This window comes from Eupeodes corollae, chromosome 3, assembly GCF_945859685.1.
Source record: "Eupeodes corollae chromosome 3, idEupCoro1.1, whole genome shotgun sequence".
Lineage (NCBI taxonomy): Eukaryota > Metazoa > Arthropoda > Insecta > Diptera > Syrphidae > Eupeodes > Eupeodes corollae.
In genome coordinates, this window is record NC_079149.1 from 84,103,538 (window position 1) to 84,124,541 (window position 21,004).

General features: G+C 35.2%; 1 protein-coding gene across 5 annotated transcripts in view; it reads right to left on the reverse strand.

Annotated features, from left to right (window-relative positions):
• The window catches only part of LOC129952231 (zinc finger protein 184-like), a 38,386-nt gene extending 22,402 nt beyond the window's left edge, over positions 1 to 15,984 (reverse strand). For 3 of the 5 annotated variants that reach the window (XR_008782284.1, XM_056064722.1, XM_056064719.1), the window contains exon 1: positions 14,824 to 15,982. Coding sequence is in view for 4 of the 5 variants with exons in the window: in XM_056064722.1 (XP_055920697.1) it covers positions 14,824 to 14,991 (168 nt within the window). In the remaining variant the exon portion in view is untranslated. Of the gene's footprint in view, positions 1 to 14,823 lie in introns of all 5 variants that reach the window. The other 2 variants (XM_056064720.1, XM_056064721.1) reach the window with 2 other exon arrangements.
• Positions 15,985 to 21,004: the final 5,020 nt, after the last annotated feature.

A 21,004-nucleotide genomic window follows, 5' to 3' on the forward strand; every position in this document is an offset into this window, starting at 1 on the left:
TTTTCATGTCAATAAACTTGTTTTACGGTTCCAAAAAAAAATAAATTCATATTTTCTTCAAAGCATTTCAAAATAATCAACTCATCCCGGTTTTTAGCAAAACATTATTTCGCTTTATGCTTTTGCAATATGTAGGATTAATTTTCCGAACAATTTTAGCCAAAATTAAAATGCTGCAAAAGAAGTCAGGTTGGTCACAATAAATCAAAGCAAAATGTCAAATAATTTAAAACAGATGATCTCCAAAATAAGGTTAATTTCGCATCAATTTCTGCAATGAATATTTTTCCTTCGAATCTCAAAATAAACAAAATTCATTCGAACGAATAGATCTAGTAACTAGAATCAACGTTTCGTTCGAATCTCAAAATAAGCATGAGTAAAATGTTAAAGCTATTTTAGCAATCGATTAAGTTTAAAAGATGATTCACCTAATTTTAAACAATTTTAACATCTTACGGTCTCTTAACAATTTTCTAATGTTAAAGTCACGTAATGACTTCTTTAACTGTTAGCAATTTACTTAATCTACAATACATCTCTACAATTATTCTTATAAGAGCAGTGGATAGAATGGTCCAGTCAGCATTTGGGAATTCCAATCAATATGTCCGTTTAAGCGTATTTACTTTGTTTATTTTCTCCAACTGTCACTGTTAACGACATGTTTAAGTGTTTAGTTTTTAATAAAAGGCAATTAGCAATTTACCAGTTAGCAAAACAAAAACATAGATTTAGAATTTTGGTCTCCCTTAGTAATGGTAATGAGAAGTTTGAAAGGAAAATGCTTAATTTTTAGACCGTGATACTGATGACTGAAGCAGCAGGCGATGACTTGGTACGGAGCATGCACCAACTCATCTGCCAAATATGGTCGGAAGAAAGCATGCCCGATGAGTGGAATCTCAGCATAGTGTGCCCGATACATAAGATCTTCTAAACTGCGCCAACTACAGAGGCATCAGTCTCCTTAACATTGCGTATAAGATCCTCTCTGCCGTATTATGTGAACGTCTAAGGCCATTCGTCGACAACCTGATTGGTCCTTATCAGTGTGGCTTTAGACCAAGAAAGTCCACAATCGACCAAATATTCACACTACGGCAGATTTTGGAAAAAACCCAGGAGCTTCGAATCGATACCCACCATCTCTTTATCGATTTTAAAGCCGCGTTTGACAGCATCTATAGGGAAGAGCTCTACCGAGCAATGTCTAGTTTTGGCGTCCCTGTCAAACTTATCCGTTTGTGCAGAATGACGATGGAGAATGCACGCTGCTCTATCAAGGTCGGAAAAGATCTTACTGATTCATTTGATGTCAAAAAAGGTTTTAGTCAAGGCGATGAACTGTCATGCGACTTGTTCAACATCGTTCTGGAAAGAATTGTGCAAAACTCAACCGTCAACACTAGAGGCACAATCTTCCAAAGGTCCATCCAATTACTCGGATACGCAGATGATATTGACATAATTGGAAGATCAAAGCGTGATGTCAGTGGAGCGTTTTTGAGCATTGCGACGGAAGCGAAGAAGATGGGTTTAGTGGTCAATGAGGGCAAGACCAAGTATATGCTGTCGTCAAAAAAGAACACTGAACGACGACGTCTTGGACAAAACGTCACCATGGGCAGCTATAACTTTGAGGCAGTTAAGGACTTTGTCTACCTAGGCACCGCTATTAATGCAGACAACGACACCAGCGCTGAAATCAAACGAAGAATAACTCTTGCAAATCGCTGCTTCTTTGGACTTAGAATTGAGAAGTAAAGTCCTCTCTCGAGCATGTAAAATCACCATCTATAAGAAACTCATCATCCCGGTTTTCATTTATGGCGCTGAGGCCTAGACCCTGTCAAAAAAAGATGAGAGCGTTTTGGGATGCTTCACAAGAAAAATTCTTCGGGTGATTTTTGGTCCCGTACGCATAGATGAGAAGATATAACGACGAATTGTACGGGCTGTACAGCGACACTGACCTAGTTAGCAGAAATAAAGTCCAACGGCTTAGATGGCTAGGTCATGTAGAGCGGATGGACATCAACGCTCCAGCCAGGAAGGTCTTCGAATCCAATCCCGAGGGCCGGCGCAGTAGAGGAAGACCGCTACTCAGGTGGCGCACCCAGGTGGGAGAGGACCTCAACCAACTTGCGAAACTGGAGACAGCTAGCTAGGGACCGCTTGTTGGTTGAGGCCCAGGTCCGCCCGGACTGTAGCGCCACCTTAAGTAAGTAAGTAAGTAAGTGATACTGATGACAAGATGCTGATACTAATAATAATAGTAAAAATATTTTAAGTAATTTTTAAAATTTCAACTAACTGCCTTATATCGGTTCTTTATTTAAGGGCTTGAGAACTTTTTAATAATATAACACGATAGAAATGTTGATGGAGTTAAGTCTTTTCTACAAACGCAGCAGTCAGTCAACCTATCTAAAAACAAAGTTGTTGCCAAATTGATTGTCCAATAACATATAATTTTAGAACTAGGGCCTAGTGACTGACAACTCTCAACCATTCCTGTGTCAGGGATGGAAGGGACCTACTGTTTTAAGCCGAATCCGAACGGAAAATTTGAGAAAGCACTTTTCATGACAAGAATTACTCTTGGAGAATTTGTCAATTCCTCGCAAGAGGCAGTACCCGTGACAAAAAACTTTAGGTGGCATAGGCAGGGATCGAACCCAAGACCTTTCGCATGACAGTCCAACGCAGTAACCATCATGCCACTGGTACTACAAAAGATGCAAAAGTGTGACATACAAAAAATATACGCTTACTCATTGTGGCTTTCTGCCTGACAGACTTTTTTTCTTCCACAAATTGTTGTGGAATTCCTTTAGTACCTAAAACCTATCAATTGATATCATGTCAGTAAACAAAAATTAAATCAGAACTATCAGAAAATCTGGCTACAGCCAAAAATGAGAACACTTTTACAATATTTTTCGTTTTTTTTTTGTATGTGTTAATTTTTGGTTGTTCTTTGTCGTTTGGCTATTTAGCTATTAATTGGCAGAAAAGAAAAAAAAATCGTTCAAGACATCTGATGCTCTCGTTCAAAAATGGAATCAGATTTTTTCATAACCAAACGGAAACAAACGATAAGCTCTTAAAATATAAACTGGAGGATTATTAAATAAACAAATGTAATGTACATTACATAATTCAAAGAACCGTAAGATTGCAAATGTATTGAAAAAGTTTAAATCACGACGAAGAACATTGGAACATTTGATCAAGAATATTTTTTGCTTTGGGGTGTGATGATTCTGTGAACGGGCGAATAAAATAAACTCAAGTCTCATGTCATGTTTATTTATGTCGATAAGTAAAAACAGTTCCCAGATTAATTTATCTCTAATGTAGGTTGATCACTCATGCAACAGTAAAAAATATTGATATCAATGATTTAAATAAATTCGGAGAAAATTGCTTTTATACAAATTAATCGATTGAGTTGAAAACGAAGTTGTCAATTATTATTAATTTGTGTTTTTAAGTTGGATCTTTCATCATTTTTCTCGGTGAGCAGGCAAACGAATTCCATCGTACTCGAAAAAGCCAAAATTGTATGCAAAAGTTTTCGATAACTAGTGAATTTGTGATAAGCTCGTCTAATTAAGGCTACATTTCATCAAACCCATATTTTTATTTTGTAAAGCGAACCTCGTATTCTCGAAAGTATAAACAAACTTTATCATACAAATTTGTAACTTTTGATGTCAGAAATCTGAGAACAAAATTTAAACAAACAAAACAAACATCTATTATTGTTGGACGAAATAATAAGACCAGGTGGCATTTGTTTGTATTTAGGTCGAAGTGAATAAAATTACATACAAGTATTTCGCAGTAGAACGAATTACAACCTATGAGGTAAGTTAGGTTAGGTTAGAGTGGTTGCATATACATAACCCACACACTTAGGCTAAAAGAAAAGGGCCATTGTTATACCACATGAATCTAGAGAATTACTTCTTAGTAGTCCAACCATTTTGAGCTTTTTATAAAGCGAAGAAGATATTTGATATCCTTTTTAGGTAGTTCACTGGGATTATCAAAAGAGTAGTCTCCCAGATGAAGTTTGCGTCTTAGTGAAAGAGCAGGGCAAGTGCAGAGAAGGTGAGAGATTTTTTCGTCTTCTTCCCCATCCATACAGCTCCAGCAGAAGTCATTTGAGGCTGTACCAAGTCGCATTGCGTGTCTGCCTACAACAAAGTATCCCGTAAGGACACCTATTAGGGAGCTAATATGAAGTCTGCTTTGAGAAAACAAGTCTTTAGAGCGCTTTAGGTCCAGTGAAGGCCAAATGAGCTGTTTTTTTTAGCAGCAGTTTACATGTAGCTAACGGTATACCTATGAGGTAAGTTATTTTCAAACTGATGCAGGATTAAAAATCTCCGCTGGTAGTGGCCATAATACATTACAGACCCCAAAAACCAAAGCAAAAACACATAGGCCGCGGAAAACATCTATAAAGCTTGGTGCCCAAATTAAACACCTATCGAAAAAGGAACGGGGATTGCCATGTGTGTTAGGACAGGTAGGCTTTAGGACCATCTCTTAGGAAGAAGTATTACTACTTACTTACAGCTTAAAAAACTTCGCAGGTATTTTTGTCGAAATTAAAGGATTCGGCTTGATTGTGGCGGCGCTTTGAAATCCCTGAGTCTCCACAAGATTAAAATCCAGTCCAGCTTCTCTACCGCAATCCATTGTTTTTTTTTTTGACCATGCATATTATGTCTTGCCATGAGCAACTTTATGTCACATTTGACATTAGAAACAGTTAATCTGTTGTTTACTTCTTTGTTGATTTAGCTTCAGTGTGGGTAGTTATTGGTTTTGGGTGAATCCATTTCTCGAAGTAAGGAAACTTCATGATTTGGAGGCGCACCTACTCAAGGACTTACTATGGGAGGACGGTGCAGACTATAAGACGTAGGATGTCGGTCGTGTCTAGATAACTAGATAACTTTGAGTTAATGAATTTAGGCACTGGATGACAATTTAAACGAAATGACGTCAAATATGATGACAAGATTTTAATCCCCTCGAAAAATCGAAACTGCGATTACCGGATCATGAACTGGATTGTTGGTCTCTATTGGATTATACAGGCTAATAGTCTTGTCATTAGAAATGTTCAATGGAGACCTCAAGATAGGCGCAGTAGGTATAGCTAGCATTTTTTTACACTTATTTCAACATGGTAAGACCTTTCAACATGGTTAGACCTTTCGAACAAAATTATGGAAAATTCCATTTTTTAGCCCCCGTTCTGTGGTCACAGCGACAACCTAAAAATCTGGCGACTGACCCGATAACTGAATTCTAAATAACCACTCTTACAGCTCAACATATTCATTCTTGAATTTGTTTATATCTTTAAATCAAGAATTTTCCGTCAGCTCCCTGACTTGTATCAATTTTTAATTAAAATTCTTTATTAGACATATTTGTAAACATAAAATGGATATAATAGTAAAATGACCACATGGAAAAAAGTATTGACACATGCTAAAACTGCTCTCTTAAAATTTACCATTTTTAGCACTTTCCAATAATGTTCACTATCGTAGCCGCACATTTAATTATTTTCGTTGTCAAGTAATCTTTATTATTCTTTCAAAAATGAAAATCGCTAAATTTAAGTGCTTTCCTAAAAATTGTATAAGCAATTGTTAACAAATTTCAAGGAAAGGTAAGGAAACCACCAATAGTGAAATAAACATTTATTTTAGATCTGCACTCGAAAAGAAAATCATTTTCTGAAATCAGGAATATTGTAAATAGTAGGCATTATATGGTTGGCAGAATTGTAGAACGGTTAAAAGGTAGAGAAGACAGCTTAGAAAATAACAAGAGTAACTGACGACCTTAGAAGTTAACATGGAATAAAGAAAGACATATCGTTAATTCTATACAAACAAAATCCTAGTCCTTTAAATTAGCTGCAGAAATTTCTGAACAATATTGACAAAAAACCGTTATTTACTTTTCTCAAATTCCAAGACCAAAACCCTTTACTAGTAAAGTGAACAAGATAAAGCGTATGGAATCCGCAAAGCATACGTCAATTAGGAGTCAGACTTTTCGGACACTTATTTCTTCTTTCGGAAGTTTGGTCGAGAATTACTATGGCAAAAACCAAACACTTGTCTACACAAGGAACATTTGCTTCCAATAGTCAAGCTTGGAGGTAATGGATTCATGAAATGGAGGTGTATGGCGGCATTGGGAGTGGGAGAGGTAGTTTTTATGAATGGCCTTATGGAAAAGATGTTTTTTCTAAATATACATAAGAAGAATCTTAAGAGAAGTGCGAAGAAATTGAGAGTTTCTATTCTCAGCTAGGTATGGATCTTATCCTCAATACACCGGTACAGTCAGTTTCCAAACTCGAATCCCATTGAATATCATTGAGATGTGTTAGATTAAAGAATCAGAAAATACGCAGTAACTGTTAGAAATAACAACTTAATACAATTTATACTTTGAATATTTTCACTTTACTTAATTTTAACATATCTTCATTTCTTTCCTAATTACTCAATTTATTATTTTCTCAAACTAATTCTTATTCTTATTCAAATTGTTCAACTGTTTAGTTCAAATAAACTATTTCCATATATATAATTTAACAGAACTTGGTTTCAATTGAAAATTAACAGGTTATGGGCCCAGGACCCAAAATTTAAATAAGAAATTTTAGAGAACTACTCAGAGTATACGTATATACATTTCCAGCTCATGATGAATGACGACGGAGAAAAATTCAAAATTCCACTTTTTGATGGAACTGGGTTTAATAATTGGAAATTCCGTATAGAAACATTATTGGACGAATTAGAGCTACTTGAATATACCAGTGAACCTTATCAAGAAAAAGTTAAATTTCAAACCGAAGACACAGAAGCTATTCGCCTTCAAAAAGGGAAAGAATTAGCTGCTCATAAGAAGAAAGACCGAAAATGCAAATCTCAACTAGTTCAAAAATTGGCTGACAGTCACTTAGAGTACGCAAAAGATAAAGAAACAGCATTCGATGTATGGAAGACTCTATGTGATACATTTGAACGAAAAGGAATTGCCAGTCAACTATTAATTAGAAAATCTCTTCTCAGCATAAAATTTAATCCAAGAAATGATACTCTTGCAAACCATTTCGTTAGTTTTGACAAACTTATTCGCGAATTGAGATCAACAGGAGCAAAGGTAGAAGAACTCGATATTGTATGTCACCTGCTACTTACTATGCCATCGGAATTCAACAATGTAGTTACAGCAATTGAAACTCTCTCAGGTGAGTCTCTTACTATATCTTTTGTAAAGAATAGATTGCAAGATGAAGAATCGAAACAGCTTGACTCGCAAAAACTAAAACGAGAAGAACCTGTGTCTTCAACAGCGTTTGTTTCACATCAAAATAAGTTTATGAACGAAGCACAAGGTCGTTTTCCATTCAAATGCAATTATTGTGGAAAAGTTGGCCACAAAATAGCAGTTTGTAGAAAGAGAGCGAACGACTTAAAATACAAAAATCAAAATTCGGCCCATTTAGTCACAGAAAATATTAGTCAAAGCAATGAAGACGGTTATTGCTTTTCGGCATCAATTGCAGATGATTTCGATCATCACGTACACTGTTTTCTGGACTCAGGTGCATCGGAACACCTGGTGAATAGCAACATCTCTCTATCAAACATTAAAAAAATTCATGAACCGACCAAAATAAAAGTTGCAAAATCTGGAACTTATTTAACAGCAGATAAAGTTGGAGACATTCAATTGTCAAGCTTCGTTAACGATAAAGAACATTTGATTACCGTAAAAAATGTTCTTTCTGTTCCGAACCTCGAATACAATCTTCTTTCGTAAGAAAATTAGAAATGAACGGTTATTGCATAAAATTTGAAAATGGATGCGGAGTGATTTCCAAGAATAATCGAACAGTTGCAATTGCACATCGAAGTCCAACTGGATTGTACCAAATAACTTTCCGAAAAACCTCCACGGCTCTTCTGAGCGCAAATGACAGTAGCTATGAAATTTGGCATAAGAGAATGGGTCATCTCAACGCTGATGACATCAAGAAACTTCAAAACCATACGAACGAAATAAATATAGATGTTTTAAGTTTTTCCAAAGAGACATGTGGTATTTGTATTGAAGGTAAGCAAAGTAGTTTACCACATAATCAAGAAAGAAACAAAGCATCACGACCACTGCAACTTATACATAGTGATGTCATAGGTCCTATAAACCCCGTATCTTATAACGAAATGAAATACATAATTACATTTATCGACGACTACACACATCTCACAGTTAGCTATCCTATGAAGTCAAAAACAGAAGTTTTCAAATATTTTAAAATTTTCGAGGCCATGGCAACAGCTCATTTTAATTTGAAGTTAAGTCGTTTTCGGTGCGATAATGGCAGTGAATATATTTCAAGAGAGATAAAAGATTTTTTCGAACAAAAGGGTATTCAATTTCAATTCACAATAAGATATACACCCCAACAGAATGGAGTAGCCGAGCGGATGAATCGGACCATCCTCGATAAAGCAAGATGCATGATGCTCAACTGCAAACTCGGCAAAACTCTTTGGTCTGAAGCTGTTCAAACAGCCGTTTACTTAATAAACAGAAGTCCAACATCATCACTTAAAAATAAAATTCCAGCCGAACTGTGGTTCGGCGAAAAAATAAAATATTCGAAAATCAAGATTTTTGGTTGTGTTGCATATTTGAAGATTCCAAAGCAACTCCTGCAAAGTAAATTTGATTCTCGATCCAAAAAATGTTTTTTTGTTGGTTATTGCCCCAACGGCTACAAACTTTGGGACCCACTAAATCATAAAATTATTCTTGGCCATGACGTTGTATTCGATGAAACGAAATTTTCCTTCGAAACTTGTAACAGTAGTAATAATTGGACTGCAACGGAAAATGAAATTTTAGAATATGACGAACAAACTGAATTAGAAAAACAAAATATACAAGACTCTGAAAGTGGAACTGAAACTCAAGTTAGAAATGACAACGAACAAATTGAAAAAACATTGGATCAGCCTCGTCGATCTAATAGAATTACCAGCACGCCAAGATATCTAGAAGATTACGCAATTATGGCCTTTCATGCTGAATCATTTATAGAAGACGTACCAGAATCTTATGATGAAATTAATTCTAGAAACGATAAAGAAGAATGGTTTCAAGCGGTAAATGAAGAAATGTCAGCTTTGCTTAAAAACAAAACATGGGAGCTTTGCAACACTCCCAAGCACACACGATTAATAAATAATAAATGGGTTTTTCGTCTGAAAAGAGATGAAAACGGAAACGTTGAAAGGTATAAGGCAAGATTAGTTGTTAAAGGCTGTGCTCAGAGAGAAGGATACGACTACAAAGAAACCTACGCTCCAGTTGCTAGACTAACAACTCTAAGAATTCTTTTGTCTATTATCGTAAAGGAAGATCTCTTAACTTGTCATATGGATGTCAAAAACGCATTTTTGCACGGTGAGCTTGAAGAGGACGTATTTATGAAAATTCCAGATGGTTTTGAAAGCAAAAATGGCTCGGTTTGTAAACTTAAGAAAGCTCTCTACGGTTTGAAGCAAGCACCTCGAGCATGGAACAAAACGATTGACAGCTTCTTAACAGAAATCAACTTTAAACGATCAGAACTCGACAAATGTTTTTATATGATAAATTCTGAACAGATTCGAATTTTTCTTCTTCTTTATGTTGACGACATGTTACTTGCGGGGAATAATGAAGCAAAACTGAACGAAATAAAGAATGCTCTCAAAGAAAAATTTGACATGAAGGATTTGGGAACGCCAAAAACATTCTTAGGAATAAGCATCGAGCGCACCAACAGAGGCCTTCATTTGAATCAACAAATCTATTTTAAAAGAATTCTTGATCGTTTTAATATGCAAGACTCGAACCCTACGGATATACCTATGGAAACCACCTTTATCTCTTCTAACGAAGTCGACAAAATTCAAGATACAAAACCTTACCGTGAACTCGTTGGATGTTTAATGTTCGGGATGTTAGCTACAAGACCCGACTTAAGTATAGCTGTAAATTACTTTAGTAGATATCAGCACGAACAAAATGAAATGCGTTGGAAAGGTCTCAAAAGGATACTGCGATACATAAAAGGAACCATCGACTTTGGCTTACAGTTTATAAAAGAAGAAGAAGAAGACGCACCCTTGACATGTTACGTCGATGCAGATTTTGGAAGTGAAAAAGATCGCAAATCAACATCTGGTTTTCTTGTCAAGACCTTCGGTAATGTCATCTCTTGGACTACCAAAAGACAAACTTCAGTTTCACTCTCTTCAACTGAAGCTGAATATGTTGATTTAGCATCAGCAACAGCCGAATTAATTTGGATTAAAAACTTTTTAGAAGAAATACAAATTATCAGCGACCACGTTTTACCTTTGATATTCGAGGACAATCAATCAGTAATTCATCTACTCTCTAAGTGGGAGCATAAAAGACTTAAGCATGTTGATATTAAATATAACTTCGTTCGTGATTTGTATGAAAAACAAATGTTCACTATAAAATACATCAATACAAAAAATCAAATAGCAGATATCCTTACAAAACCACTTCCAAAGCTCCAGTTCATCAAACTTCGTGACAAGCTTAATTGCGTTAGTAAAAGTATTTTCATCAAGAATTCACAAACTTAAATGTTATTAAGTTGAAGAGGAGTGTTAGAAATAACAACTTAATACAATTTATACTTTGAATATTTTCACTTTACTTAATTTTAACATATCTTCATTTCTTTCCTAATTACTCAATTTATTATTTTCTCAAACTAATTCTTATTCTTATTCAAATTGTTCAACTGTTTAGTTCAAATAAACTATTTCCATATATATAATTTAACAGAACTTGGTTTCAATTGAAAATTAACAGTAACCAATAAATAACATGCAGAAACAGTGTATGCTGATGAGTTGTCCCAAATTGTTCAGGCAACAAAAATCTCCCTATTTATTTATTTATTAAATAAAATGGCGCGTGTTCATAGAGAATCACTAAAGTCGTGATTTCTTGATCCATAGTTTAAGGCTTTTTGTTAGTTCTTATTGTCAATTATCCTGATGTGTTTTGGTAAAATCCGAGTTAAATGGTATTCTACTACAATTATACTTCAAATGACAAAAAAATATTGTTATATTTTCAAACTTGTTATTTTGTGCTGTCATTTCTTAAATTTAATGTCGACAAAAGTAAGTAAAACACAAAACTATTTAATAAAAAATCAAAAAGGCAACTAACAACTTTTTATAATATTCTAGATCAACAGCAAAGAAAATATAAAACGCGGACGACAGAAAAGCTGGTCGCATTCAGAGAAGCGATTCGCCAACACATCAACTTTGTCGACGATATGGGAAATGATGTTACGATGAAAAAAAAGATCTGATTCAATATGAGAGCCACTGGCTCTGCTGTTAAAACCTGGAGATTGCCAGAAACATGTTACCTCTTTTACTTCGTAGTTATCCAATATTCAGTAAACTTATACTGAATGTCACTGTTTCTATATAATATGTATAAACGATATCTTTTATTTATTGAACCGTGTTTTTATGTTTTTCTTTTCCTTAGTGCCATATTTTGGAGATCACGACATAGGTAAAACTCCTCTAAGATATCTACATAAACATTCTTTAATTGCTGTATCAATCGACATTTTTTTGGACAGTAAGTTTACGTTACATTAATTTTTTATGATTTACTTTTGAAGTTTTTTTTTTTCAATTTACAAACAAATATTGACTGTGATAATAACTACTTAAACTCAGCATTTCCTATCTTTAAAGATAGACTACAGATTCAGCCCTAAATTTAGGTTTAAATTTATTAATAAATAGCCTAAACTCTGGATTTGCTTAGTAACAAGTTAGAAAGAGTTTAGCAAACATCTATGAATATGCCCCAATGTATTTTGTTTATTATATCGTAATTTACAGCAATACTGTTTTTTATGTTATAGTTATTTTTTATTTATATTAAAAACATTTTTTGTCACATACAGTCGTGCTCATACAATTAAGCCATCAAAATATAGCGAAAGATTTCGTTGAAAATGATAAACTTAACACATGATAAATTAATTTATCTATGCAAAATATACATTTAGTACCTAGAATTTCAGATGATATTTTATTTTTAAAGAATATCTTTAACCTTCCGATGCCAAGTGGGGTTACCCATCACCCCACTACGTTTTATAAAACCTCAAAAGAAAACCTTTCTCAGTTTCTTTTAATGTAAATACTCGATCTTTAATAAATTATAATAATTAATTTTCAGTTACATTACTGTTTTTTTTTATAAAAGTTGATGGGACGATGAACAACAGCAGATGTAATTCACTAAGGCAAAAAAGCCTTGCCTTCGAAAGGTTAAAAAACTTATTACAACATGTTGTTTTAATCGAAGTGCACATATAATTAAGCCATCTACAACGAAGTACGTTTATAAGTACCTGACCCTATTGAGGGCAACTTTTGTACCTTCTGTGAACCCTAGGCAGGAGTTATTTTTGACCCCTCTTCTTTAACAATGTTCCAAAGAGAAGCCTTTTCTCTAGCCGCAACTTCTTTTTTATGATACCCCATAGATTTTCTATGGGATTAAGATGCAGGCGTGTCCAGGAGTTAGGTTGAATTTAATTCAAACCAGGATTTAACGACCCGAGAGCAATGCTTCCCGGGTCGTTGTTCTGTTGAAATATCCAGACCAACGGTAAATTGTCAACATAATCCCTATTTAAATGACTGTCCAAAATGTCCTTGTACATTTCTCCTGTCATATTTCCATGAAATTGCACCAATGGACCAAATCCTGATGATGTAAAACATCCCCAAACCATCGCGAAGTTTTTTTGTGTTGATATTAGTTTTTTTTCTAATTTTCTAATAAATACAATTTAAAAATGAAGTAAAACAGATCTTAGGTTCGAAAGGCATTAGTATTAAGTGTTATAGTTTAACTTAGAGTGTCCGTATGGGACCAGTAAGTTAGTTGGAAGTTATGGTTAATAAGACTTGTTTTATGAATTTTTGTCTAGCTTTAACATAGGTTTAAGATTAAATTAATAAAAATTAATTTAAAAAAAAAAGTTTTTTTTGTGTATTTCGGGTCAAATTCTTTCAATGGAGTTCGCGTCACATACTGTCTTCGTCACTGCCAAAAACGTTGAACTTGGATTCGTCGCTCTACACGACCATATTCTAAAAATTTGGACTTTTATAAAGGTGTTCTTAAGCAAACCTCATTCTTCGAGCAATATTTTTTTTGACAGGTTGGACTTACGTCCATTCAAATTTTTTTTCTTGAAGTCGCCTTCGAATGGTTCTTTCTGATAATTTAACATCATAGTTATACTCCATTTGGGATCTTAGTTGAACGGCTTTTAAAAATGGGTCCACTTTAGAAAGCCTTACTTATGTTCTGTCCTCAGCCCAAGTCGTTTTTCGTGGTTTTTTTCGAAGTAGTTTTCAAAGGTTTGTTGTTTTTTAAAATATTCTAATTTTACCTCTTTCAAAACGTAGTAATTTGCTGACTTTCATAACATTTTTGCACTTTTTGAAGCATTTGACAATTATTTTTCTTTCACATGGAGTAGAGTAATACATTACCTTAATAATAATACAGTTTTAATACATTTTGATAAGATATCTACATGGAATATTATAAAAGTACACGTTTCAAATGTAATGGCTTAATAATGTGACCACCTGCACAGCGACTTAACAACAAATCAAGCGCTTTGTTTAAAAGCAAAACTTCTTTCAACCTTAGGTGACATACGGATCTTATATTCAGATCATGTTAATTGTTAACCGTTAAAAAAACAAACACAAAGTGATACAGGAAAGCTTTATTGAAGAGAATAGGGTATCTACCTTCGTTTTGTGGCTTAATTGTATGACCACGACTGTACCTTATTAAATAAATTGTTATAAACGAATCTTAAAAAATACTCGTTGGCTTTGTGCTAATACTTTATTAGGGCTGTATCTTAATAAATAAAATAATTATAATAATTATTTATATATCTTGTCATTTATATCCTCAATTACTTTTATATTTGTCGATATCATTATTTATATTTCTAACCAAAAATAAAATATACGTCAATAGGGTGCAATTTTTGCTCTAAAATATCTCCGACTGATTTGTATTATCTCGCATACCGTTTTCTGACCAAAAAGCTCGTTGGTGATAAATATCTTTAATCTGTTGCGGCTCCAGTCGTGACTTAAGCTGATATTTTTTAATTGTATGATGTTTTCAAAACATTTTTAAAAAGAAGACAAAACTGCCATGCATTCAAATATTATAATATTTTTAACTTAATATGAAATTTAATCTATTCAAAGAAAGAATCACTCCAATGTTTTCTACTGAAAAAATTAGGAAGAAGACGTGAAGAATGAATAAACGTTTGAATCTGTTTGAAAAAAAAAGGTAAGAAAGAGTGATTCCTCCTTCAGATATTAATTTTGTTGAAAAACGAAAACGAAAACCGACATTAAGTTCCGCTGGCAACATTTTGAAATGTGCATCAGAAGTGATTATAAAAATGAACCTTGTGAAATTCATGTTAGCAAGAGGAATTGTTACATGTTACGAACTTACGAAGGGGATGAACTATTTTACATGGTATTTAATTAACCTCTGATTAAAGATAATAAATATTAAATAAATTAATTCACAATTAAGTTGCATATAAAGTTTATAGGTAGGTAAGTAACTTACTTCATTCAATTGTTGCGGGTGTCGTTGATGTGCAAGTTGTTGCTGTTGTTGATGTTGGTGGTGTTGTTGCTGTTGTTGCTGAGCTTGCTGTGGCGAATGCCGACTTTGTTGCGAGTCATTCGGATTAGATGATGACTCGCCAGGAGCTGATGCATGATCAGAATTCATTTTTTGGATCTAATTGTATGAAATATTTGTCTTGTTTCTTCTTCTTTTTCTTTTTAACTAAATATATTTTTTTGTTCCTTAATTGAACGACAAACGTATGTTTTTTGCACTTTTATAAAATTAACAATTTTTCAAGTCAAACTTTGTGTTTACATTTTCTTTTTAGGAAATTCGTTTAGGCTTTTCTTTTTAGTCAAATTCAAACATAAAATGTGTAAATAAAGAAAAATATTTAATATTATCTCCCCTCACAAACGGGACGCCGCCATTTATGAATGCGACAGCGACGACGACGACGATGGTGATGGTGATGATGATGATGGTGGAGAGCACGGCGACGGCGAATGACGCATGCTCACAAAGGTCAATTTTATTTCCAACGGGGAACATCAGAAAATTTATTTATTTTTGTCATTATTCACATTTTATTAAGAAAATACTCCTTTTTAAGTTTCTATTGCATAAAACAGTTATATAACATCACTTTTTCTTTATTAAATTGTTACCAAACTATACCAATAGTTTAATTTTTTCCAAAAATTCGAAACGAAAAATAAAACATCGCGGTAATGGTGGCGGAGTACACCTCTTTCCTCTTCGTCATCAGCTTTGATCTTTTTCGTTTTCGTCGTAATATGATGGAATATGGTGGAGTAGGAAACCCGTTATCGAAAATATCATCACTTTTTCACTCGCTAAATATCATGATTATCTATTGAATCAGTTTTGTGTTTTTATGGTAATTTACAAGAACCGAGAGTAAATTTTTGATTGAACATAATAAAAACTTTCAAAACAAGATTTTCCTATAGGAAAATTGAAAATTTTCAGACGAGAAAACTTTCCAAGTGCAAAAAACGCAAACAAAATGGGCATCACCAATACGTGCGCACTCAAGGAGGGTAAAAACTGAAAAAGTGAAAACTGATGGTGCGAGTGTACCTGTTCATTTTCAAAGACGATGTAGACGATGCTTTGGTTCATCGTGAACTCATTTATAAAGGCTAGTGGGAAGTATGGTGATTTTTTTTATTTTATTTAAGGCCGTGTGCGTATTTTGTAAAAATTGTTTCTATCATGATTAAATTTTGACGTGATTTATTTAATTATGGGAATAAATTAAGGTCTTTGCGTACTAATTAAAGTGTTGTGGCGACCTTTTGCAAATTTGCAGTCTCTGATAGATGGCGCATCGATCGTAGAAAAGAAAGATACAAAAATGAACCGAAGAAACGTTCTAGAAGCAGCTGCTACTTCTTTACTCTTGTTTCTGATCTCGTCTAGACTGCCTCGTGCAACGCTGATTTAACCAAAACTAATTTCATTGTATTAGAATTTTAAGAGAAATAAATTATAAGTTGTAAAGTAAACCTTGTGTCTGGAATTTATTTGGCACAAACGCCAAAGTGTGTTAAATGGGGCTATTAAACACTTATTTACTTAAGGTGGCGCACACACTTCTTTGATTTAAATTGTATTTTATTTATTTCAAAAACCGTCTACATGAGTCTTATAAAGTGTTGCAAGCCTTTACATTAATTTTAGAATTCTAATAAAAATTATATACCTAGACTTCTATTTACATATTTATATGAGTTTAAAAAAGTTTAACATCGATTATTTACCAAATAGTTGAAAAGCTTCTTATTCTTCTCATAGCGATGGGCAGAGAGTTCCAAAGGCGTACAATATGAATACAAAATTGACGCTTAGTATTTAGAAAATTGTGTCGAGGTAATATTAAAGCAAAGGACCTTGTTGAATGTGGGAAATTCAGCTTATCGTAAGATAATCAGGTTGTTGTGTTTGGATGATTTCATTAAGGTAACTCAGAGAGCGAAAGTATATTAAGCTGTTAAGGCTACAACCACAAATCCGTACCGCAAAAATGGACATGTGATCATAATGACGTATATTATAAATATAGCGGGCAATGTTAGATGTTATAAGCAACATTCAATTTGCGGCTAGTCACACAGTCTAGTTTGCAAAAGATTTCACACCCATACAGTACAATTGGTTTGATAAGGACCTTAGCAAGTAGCAGTTAAGTTTTGATCGGGATGAAATTTCGGTTGACTTGAAGAAGTTGGAGACTTCCATAAACTTTACCAAGGTCGCTATTAAGATGGTTATCCCAAGTGAGAGTGCGATTAAATACTACTCCTTGGTTTCTAGCAGTGCTAACATATTGAATGGTTTCATTGTCAAGTTTCAACGGGTTTTAACCCGATAAATCAAAGTTTTTGCCATAGATGGGGAGGAATGTTGATTTAACAGGGTTAAGGCGGAGATAGTTCTTTTTTGACCACTGTGAAATGCGGAGCAGATCCTCATTCATTAAAGCTACGGCATCATTTTTAGCCCCAAAAGGTCAACTTATCAGGAGCTGCACATCATCAGCATAAAGATGAATTAAACAATGTTTCGCAACTCATGGCACTCCACTCAAAACATTGAGAAATTTGGACGAGTATCCATTGGCCACCAAGCATTGTTAACTTCCGCTGAGATACGAAAGAACAAGCTTACAGGACTCTAAAGAAAACCCAAAGTTAATTCGCAGCATTCTACAAAGAATTGAGTGGTTAACAGTATCAAAAGCGTTTGAATAATCTAACAGTGTTAGCAATGTAACATGATCAATGGCCATTATCAGTTACAAAAAGTAAGGCGGATTTGCAGCTGCGCTTAGGTCGAAAACCAGACTGACAGGTACTTTACAGGTTGTTGATTGTAAGATATTTTTGGATCTGCCCCAGAATAGTTTTTTCAAACACATTCGAAAGAAACGGAAGAATAGCAATCGGCCGAGATTCTGTAAAAGTACCTATTTGCTTTTTGGGTATTGGAATAATCTTAGCCTTCTTCCATTTTAAAGGAAACTCGGAAGTAGTTAATATGCTGTTCAATATGTACGTTATATAGCGCAGTATATATGGAAGCAGTAGTCTCAAGAACTTAGGGTCCATTTGGTCCAGGCCAGTAGCATTAGATCTAATCGATATTATTGCCTCTACAATGTCTTCCTCTTGTATTCTTATAAAACTCAAAGAGCTGTTAATAGCAGTTGGTTCCTCCTCAGTAAGGGAATGAACTGGTGAACAACGTTTAAGGGTGTGGACGTAAACTTTTTGTTGAGTGCATCACAATCGACGTCACCAACAGGCTTTTTAGATTGTTTGCCAATACCGATTTCACGATGGTTTTTCCATAATTTTTTGCCAGAGGTTAAAGAACCAAGTTTTTTTTCATAACAAAGTCTTTTTCCGTTCTGACCATGAGAGGGGGGCAAACGGTGCACGTGATTTTTGTGAGTGGTTTTTTTTCGCCATTTTATATGGAAAAACGTTTTGGACGGTGAACCAGCGGTCCAAAATGAACTGGCGGTATGCAGAATGATAGATCTTGACTAGGTGCCATTTTTACTAGTACAAGTGAAAATTCTGTTTTCAGCGGTTTAGGAAGGAGCGGTAGTCAAGCGGTACACGTCGTTCTTGTGGGTGTATTTGAGTTCGCCATTTTATGTGGGAAAACGCTCTGAACGCTCAATCAGCGCTCCAAAATGTCCTTGCTGTATCTAGAATGATAGATCTTGACTAGACGCCACTTTCCGTAGTGAGAGGGGGGCAAACGGTGCACGTGATTTTTGTGAGTGTTTTTTTCGCCATTTTATATGGAAAAACGCTCTAGACGGTCAACCATCGGTCCGAAATGACCTAGCGGTATGCAGAATGATAGAAATTCACACACGACACAAAATTATCCTGTAATATTGTTTGTTTTATGTTCAATTGAAGTAACTTGTGTTAGCAAAATCTTGAGTGATTTTCTATTGCCTATGTAAGCAAGCGTAAGGGTGGCTTAACTACATTCAAATCTAAAAATTGGAAAAGTGAACAAATCTTTTGTCTTATAACAACACACCCGGAATTTCTATCAATCATCTTTATAAAACAAAAGTGAAATGTTAAAAAAGCCTTGGCTTTAACTATTTCAAAACACCAACATATGTGAACAATTAAGTGATAGTTGTCTCTCAGATCTAATATTTTTGGTGAAAACACAGTTTTTTTGACAGATTATGAAATAAATTCTTCGTACAGTTTTTTAGAGATAGGTGTCGCTACCAAATGTGTGTATACGCGACACTGTATCGATGCTGGCACATCTACCAGTTAATAAAGAAGTTAAAATAGAAGATTCCAGAACAGAACAATTTTTGATTTTTTGTGTAGAAAAACAAGCTGCCAACAGTGAGCAGATACAATTTGAGTTCTTTTAAACATTCTTCTTTTTATTCTCCCTGAGTTCGGTCTGGTCCCTTTTTATGTCCCACCGCACAGTTACTTAAATTTAAATTCAATATAGTTTTAGCTTAGACATTTAATTACTATTGTTATTCTATTTAATAAAATTGTTGAATTAAATATCAGTGTTTGCTTTACTCACTTGTTTTTGTGGTGCATTTCGATTTCGTTTAGTTGGTGTCAATGACAGACACCACATTGGTGACCCCGACGTGATTCAACTGAGTTCCAACCATCAATAAAACAGTAACCATCAACCAACAATCACAACAATAAAAAAAAATATATACAGAACACGTAAGTCATTTTATCTTAACTATATTTTAAAATGATTGCCTGAACGCCAACAAAAGATTTGGAGTCAGAAGGAACGGCTGAAGAAGACAAGACCCCAGCCGATGAGAACTTAAATCAAAGCCTACTTGACTTAGACAGCGATCCATTCCTTAATAACTTCAACCACGCATCTTCTGGTAGTGGTCCTTTGCATCCTCCGTTGTCTGGTGCCACATATAATGGATCTCGTCAAAACTCCGACCCTAAATCATTAATACCGCCTGGTGCAATGTTTATGCCTCAATACCACAACCACGTGCAGCAAGAGTATGTGTACGCCGTCAATCTGCATCTTCCGCAATTTTCGCCAGAGACCCCAGACCTCTGGTTCGCCATAGCAGAAGTTGACTTCATGGCAAACAGAATAAGCAGCGACGCTCAAAAATATAATCAGCTCCTTAAAGCCTTACCACTGCATATCGCCAGCCAGCTGATTGATATTGTAAACAACACTCCAGCACACGACAAATACAAGACACTTAAAACTGCAATCCTCGAGTGTTTCTCTGAATCACGCCAAAAACGAATTCAAAAGCTACTCCGAGAGAAGGTCCTCGGCAACAAAAAACCTTCTCAGTTTCTCAGAGAAATGCGAGAGTTGGCAAAAAATGCAGTGAGTGATGAAGTGCTTCATCAGCTTTGGACAGAACGGCTGCCGGAAAAAATTCGTCCTCTGCTCGTCATCTCAGACAATTTAAGTGACCTTAAAGGCCTAGCGGAGACTGCTGATTGCATCATGGATGCATTGGGTGGTGCTTCGATCATGGCTGTAAGTTCAAGAGACATCATGCCTTCGCCAACAACACGAACATCAAGTTCACATGATGTCCTTCGACTGGAACGACAAATTCAAGACCTAACCATCACGGTCAAATCGTTCCAGAACGAACTTCAAGGTTTACACCTGGCGCATCAACAGACCCAAAACCAGCTACTGGAGATGCAACTTCGGCAACAACAGCCATCGTCCAGTGGAGCGCTGCCACAACGACAAAACACGCAGCAAGGTCAGTACGCATAGAGAAGTCGTTCGAGAGGCAGGTCCGCTACACCCAACCGCAATGGTATTTGCTACTACCACAACAGATGGGGTCACGAGGCTCGACAATGTACTCAGCCATGTAAATATACACCTAGTTCGTCCAAGCAGGAAAACTAGAAATGCTGTCACTAATTGGAGCAGTTGGTGACAGCATAGCTACTTCACCTTTGCATGAAATCCGTCTGCATATCCACGACCACTCAACCCAACGAAAATTCCTCATCGACTCAGGCTCGGTGGTATCTATTATTCCATCCAACTTACTCAACAATAGACCGGAACAAGAACATCTCACCCTCTATGCAGCGAATTCAACCCCTATAAC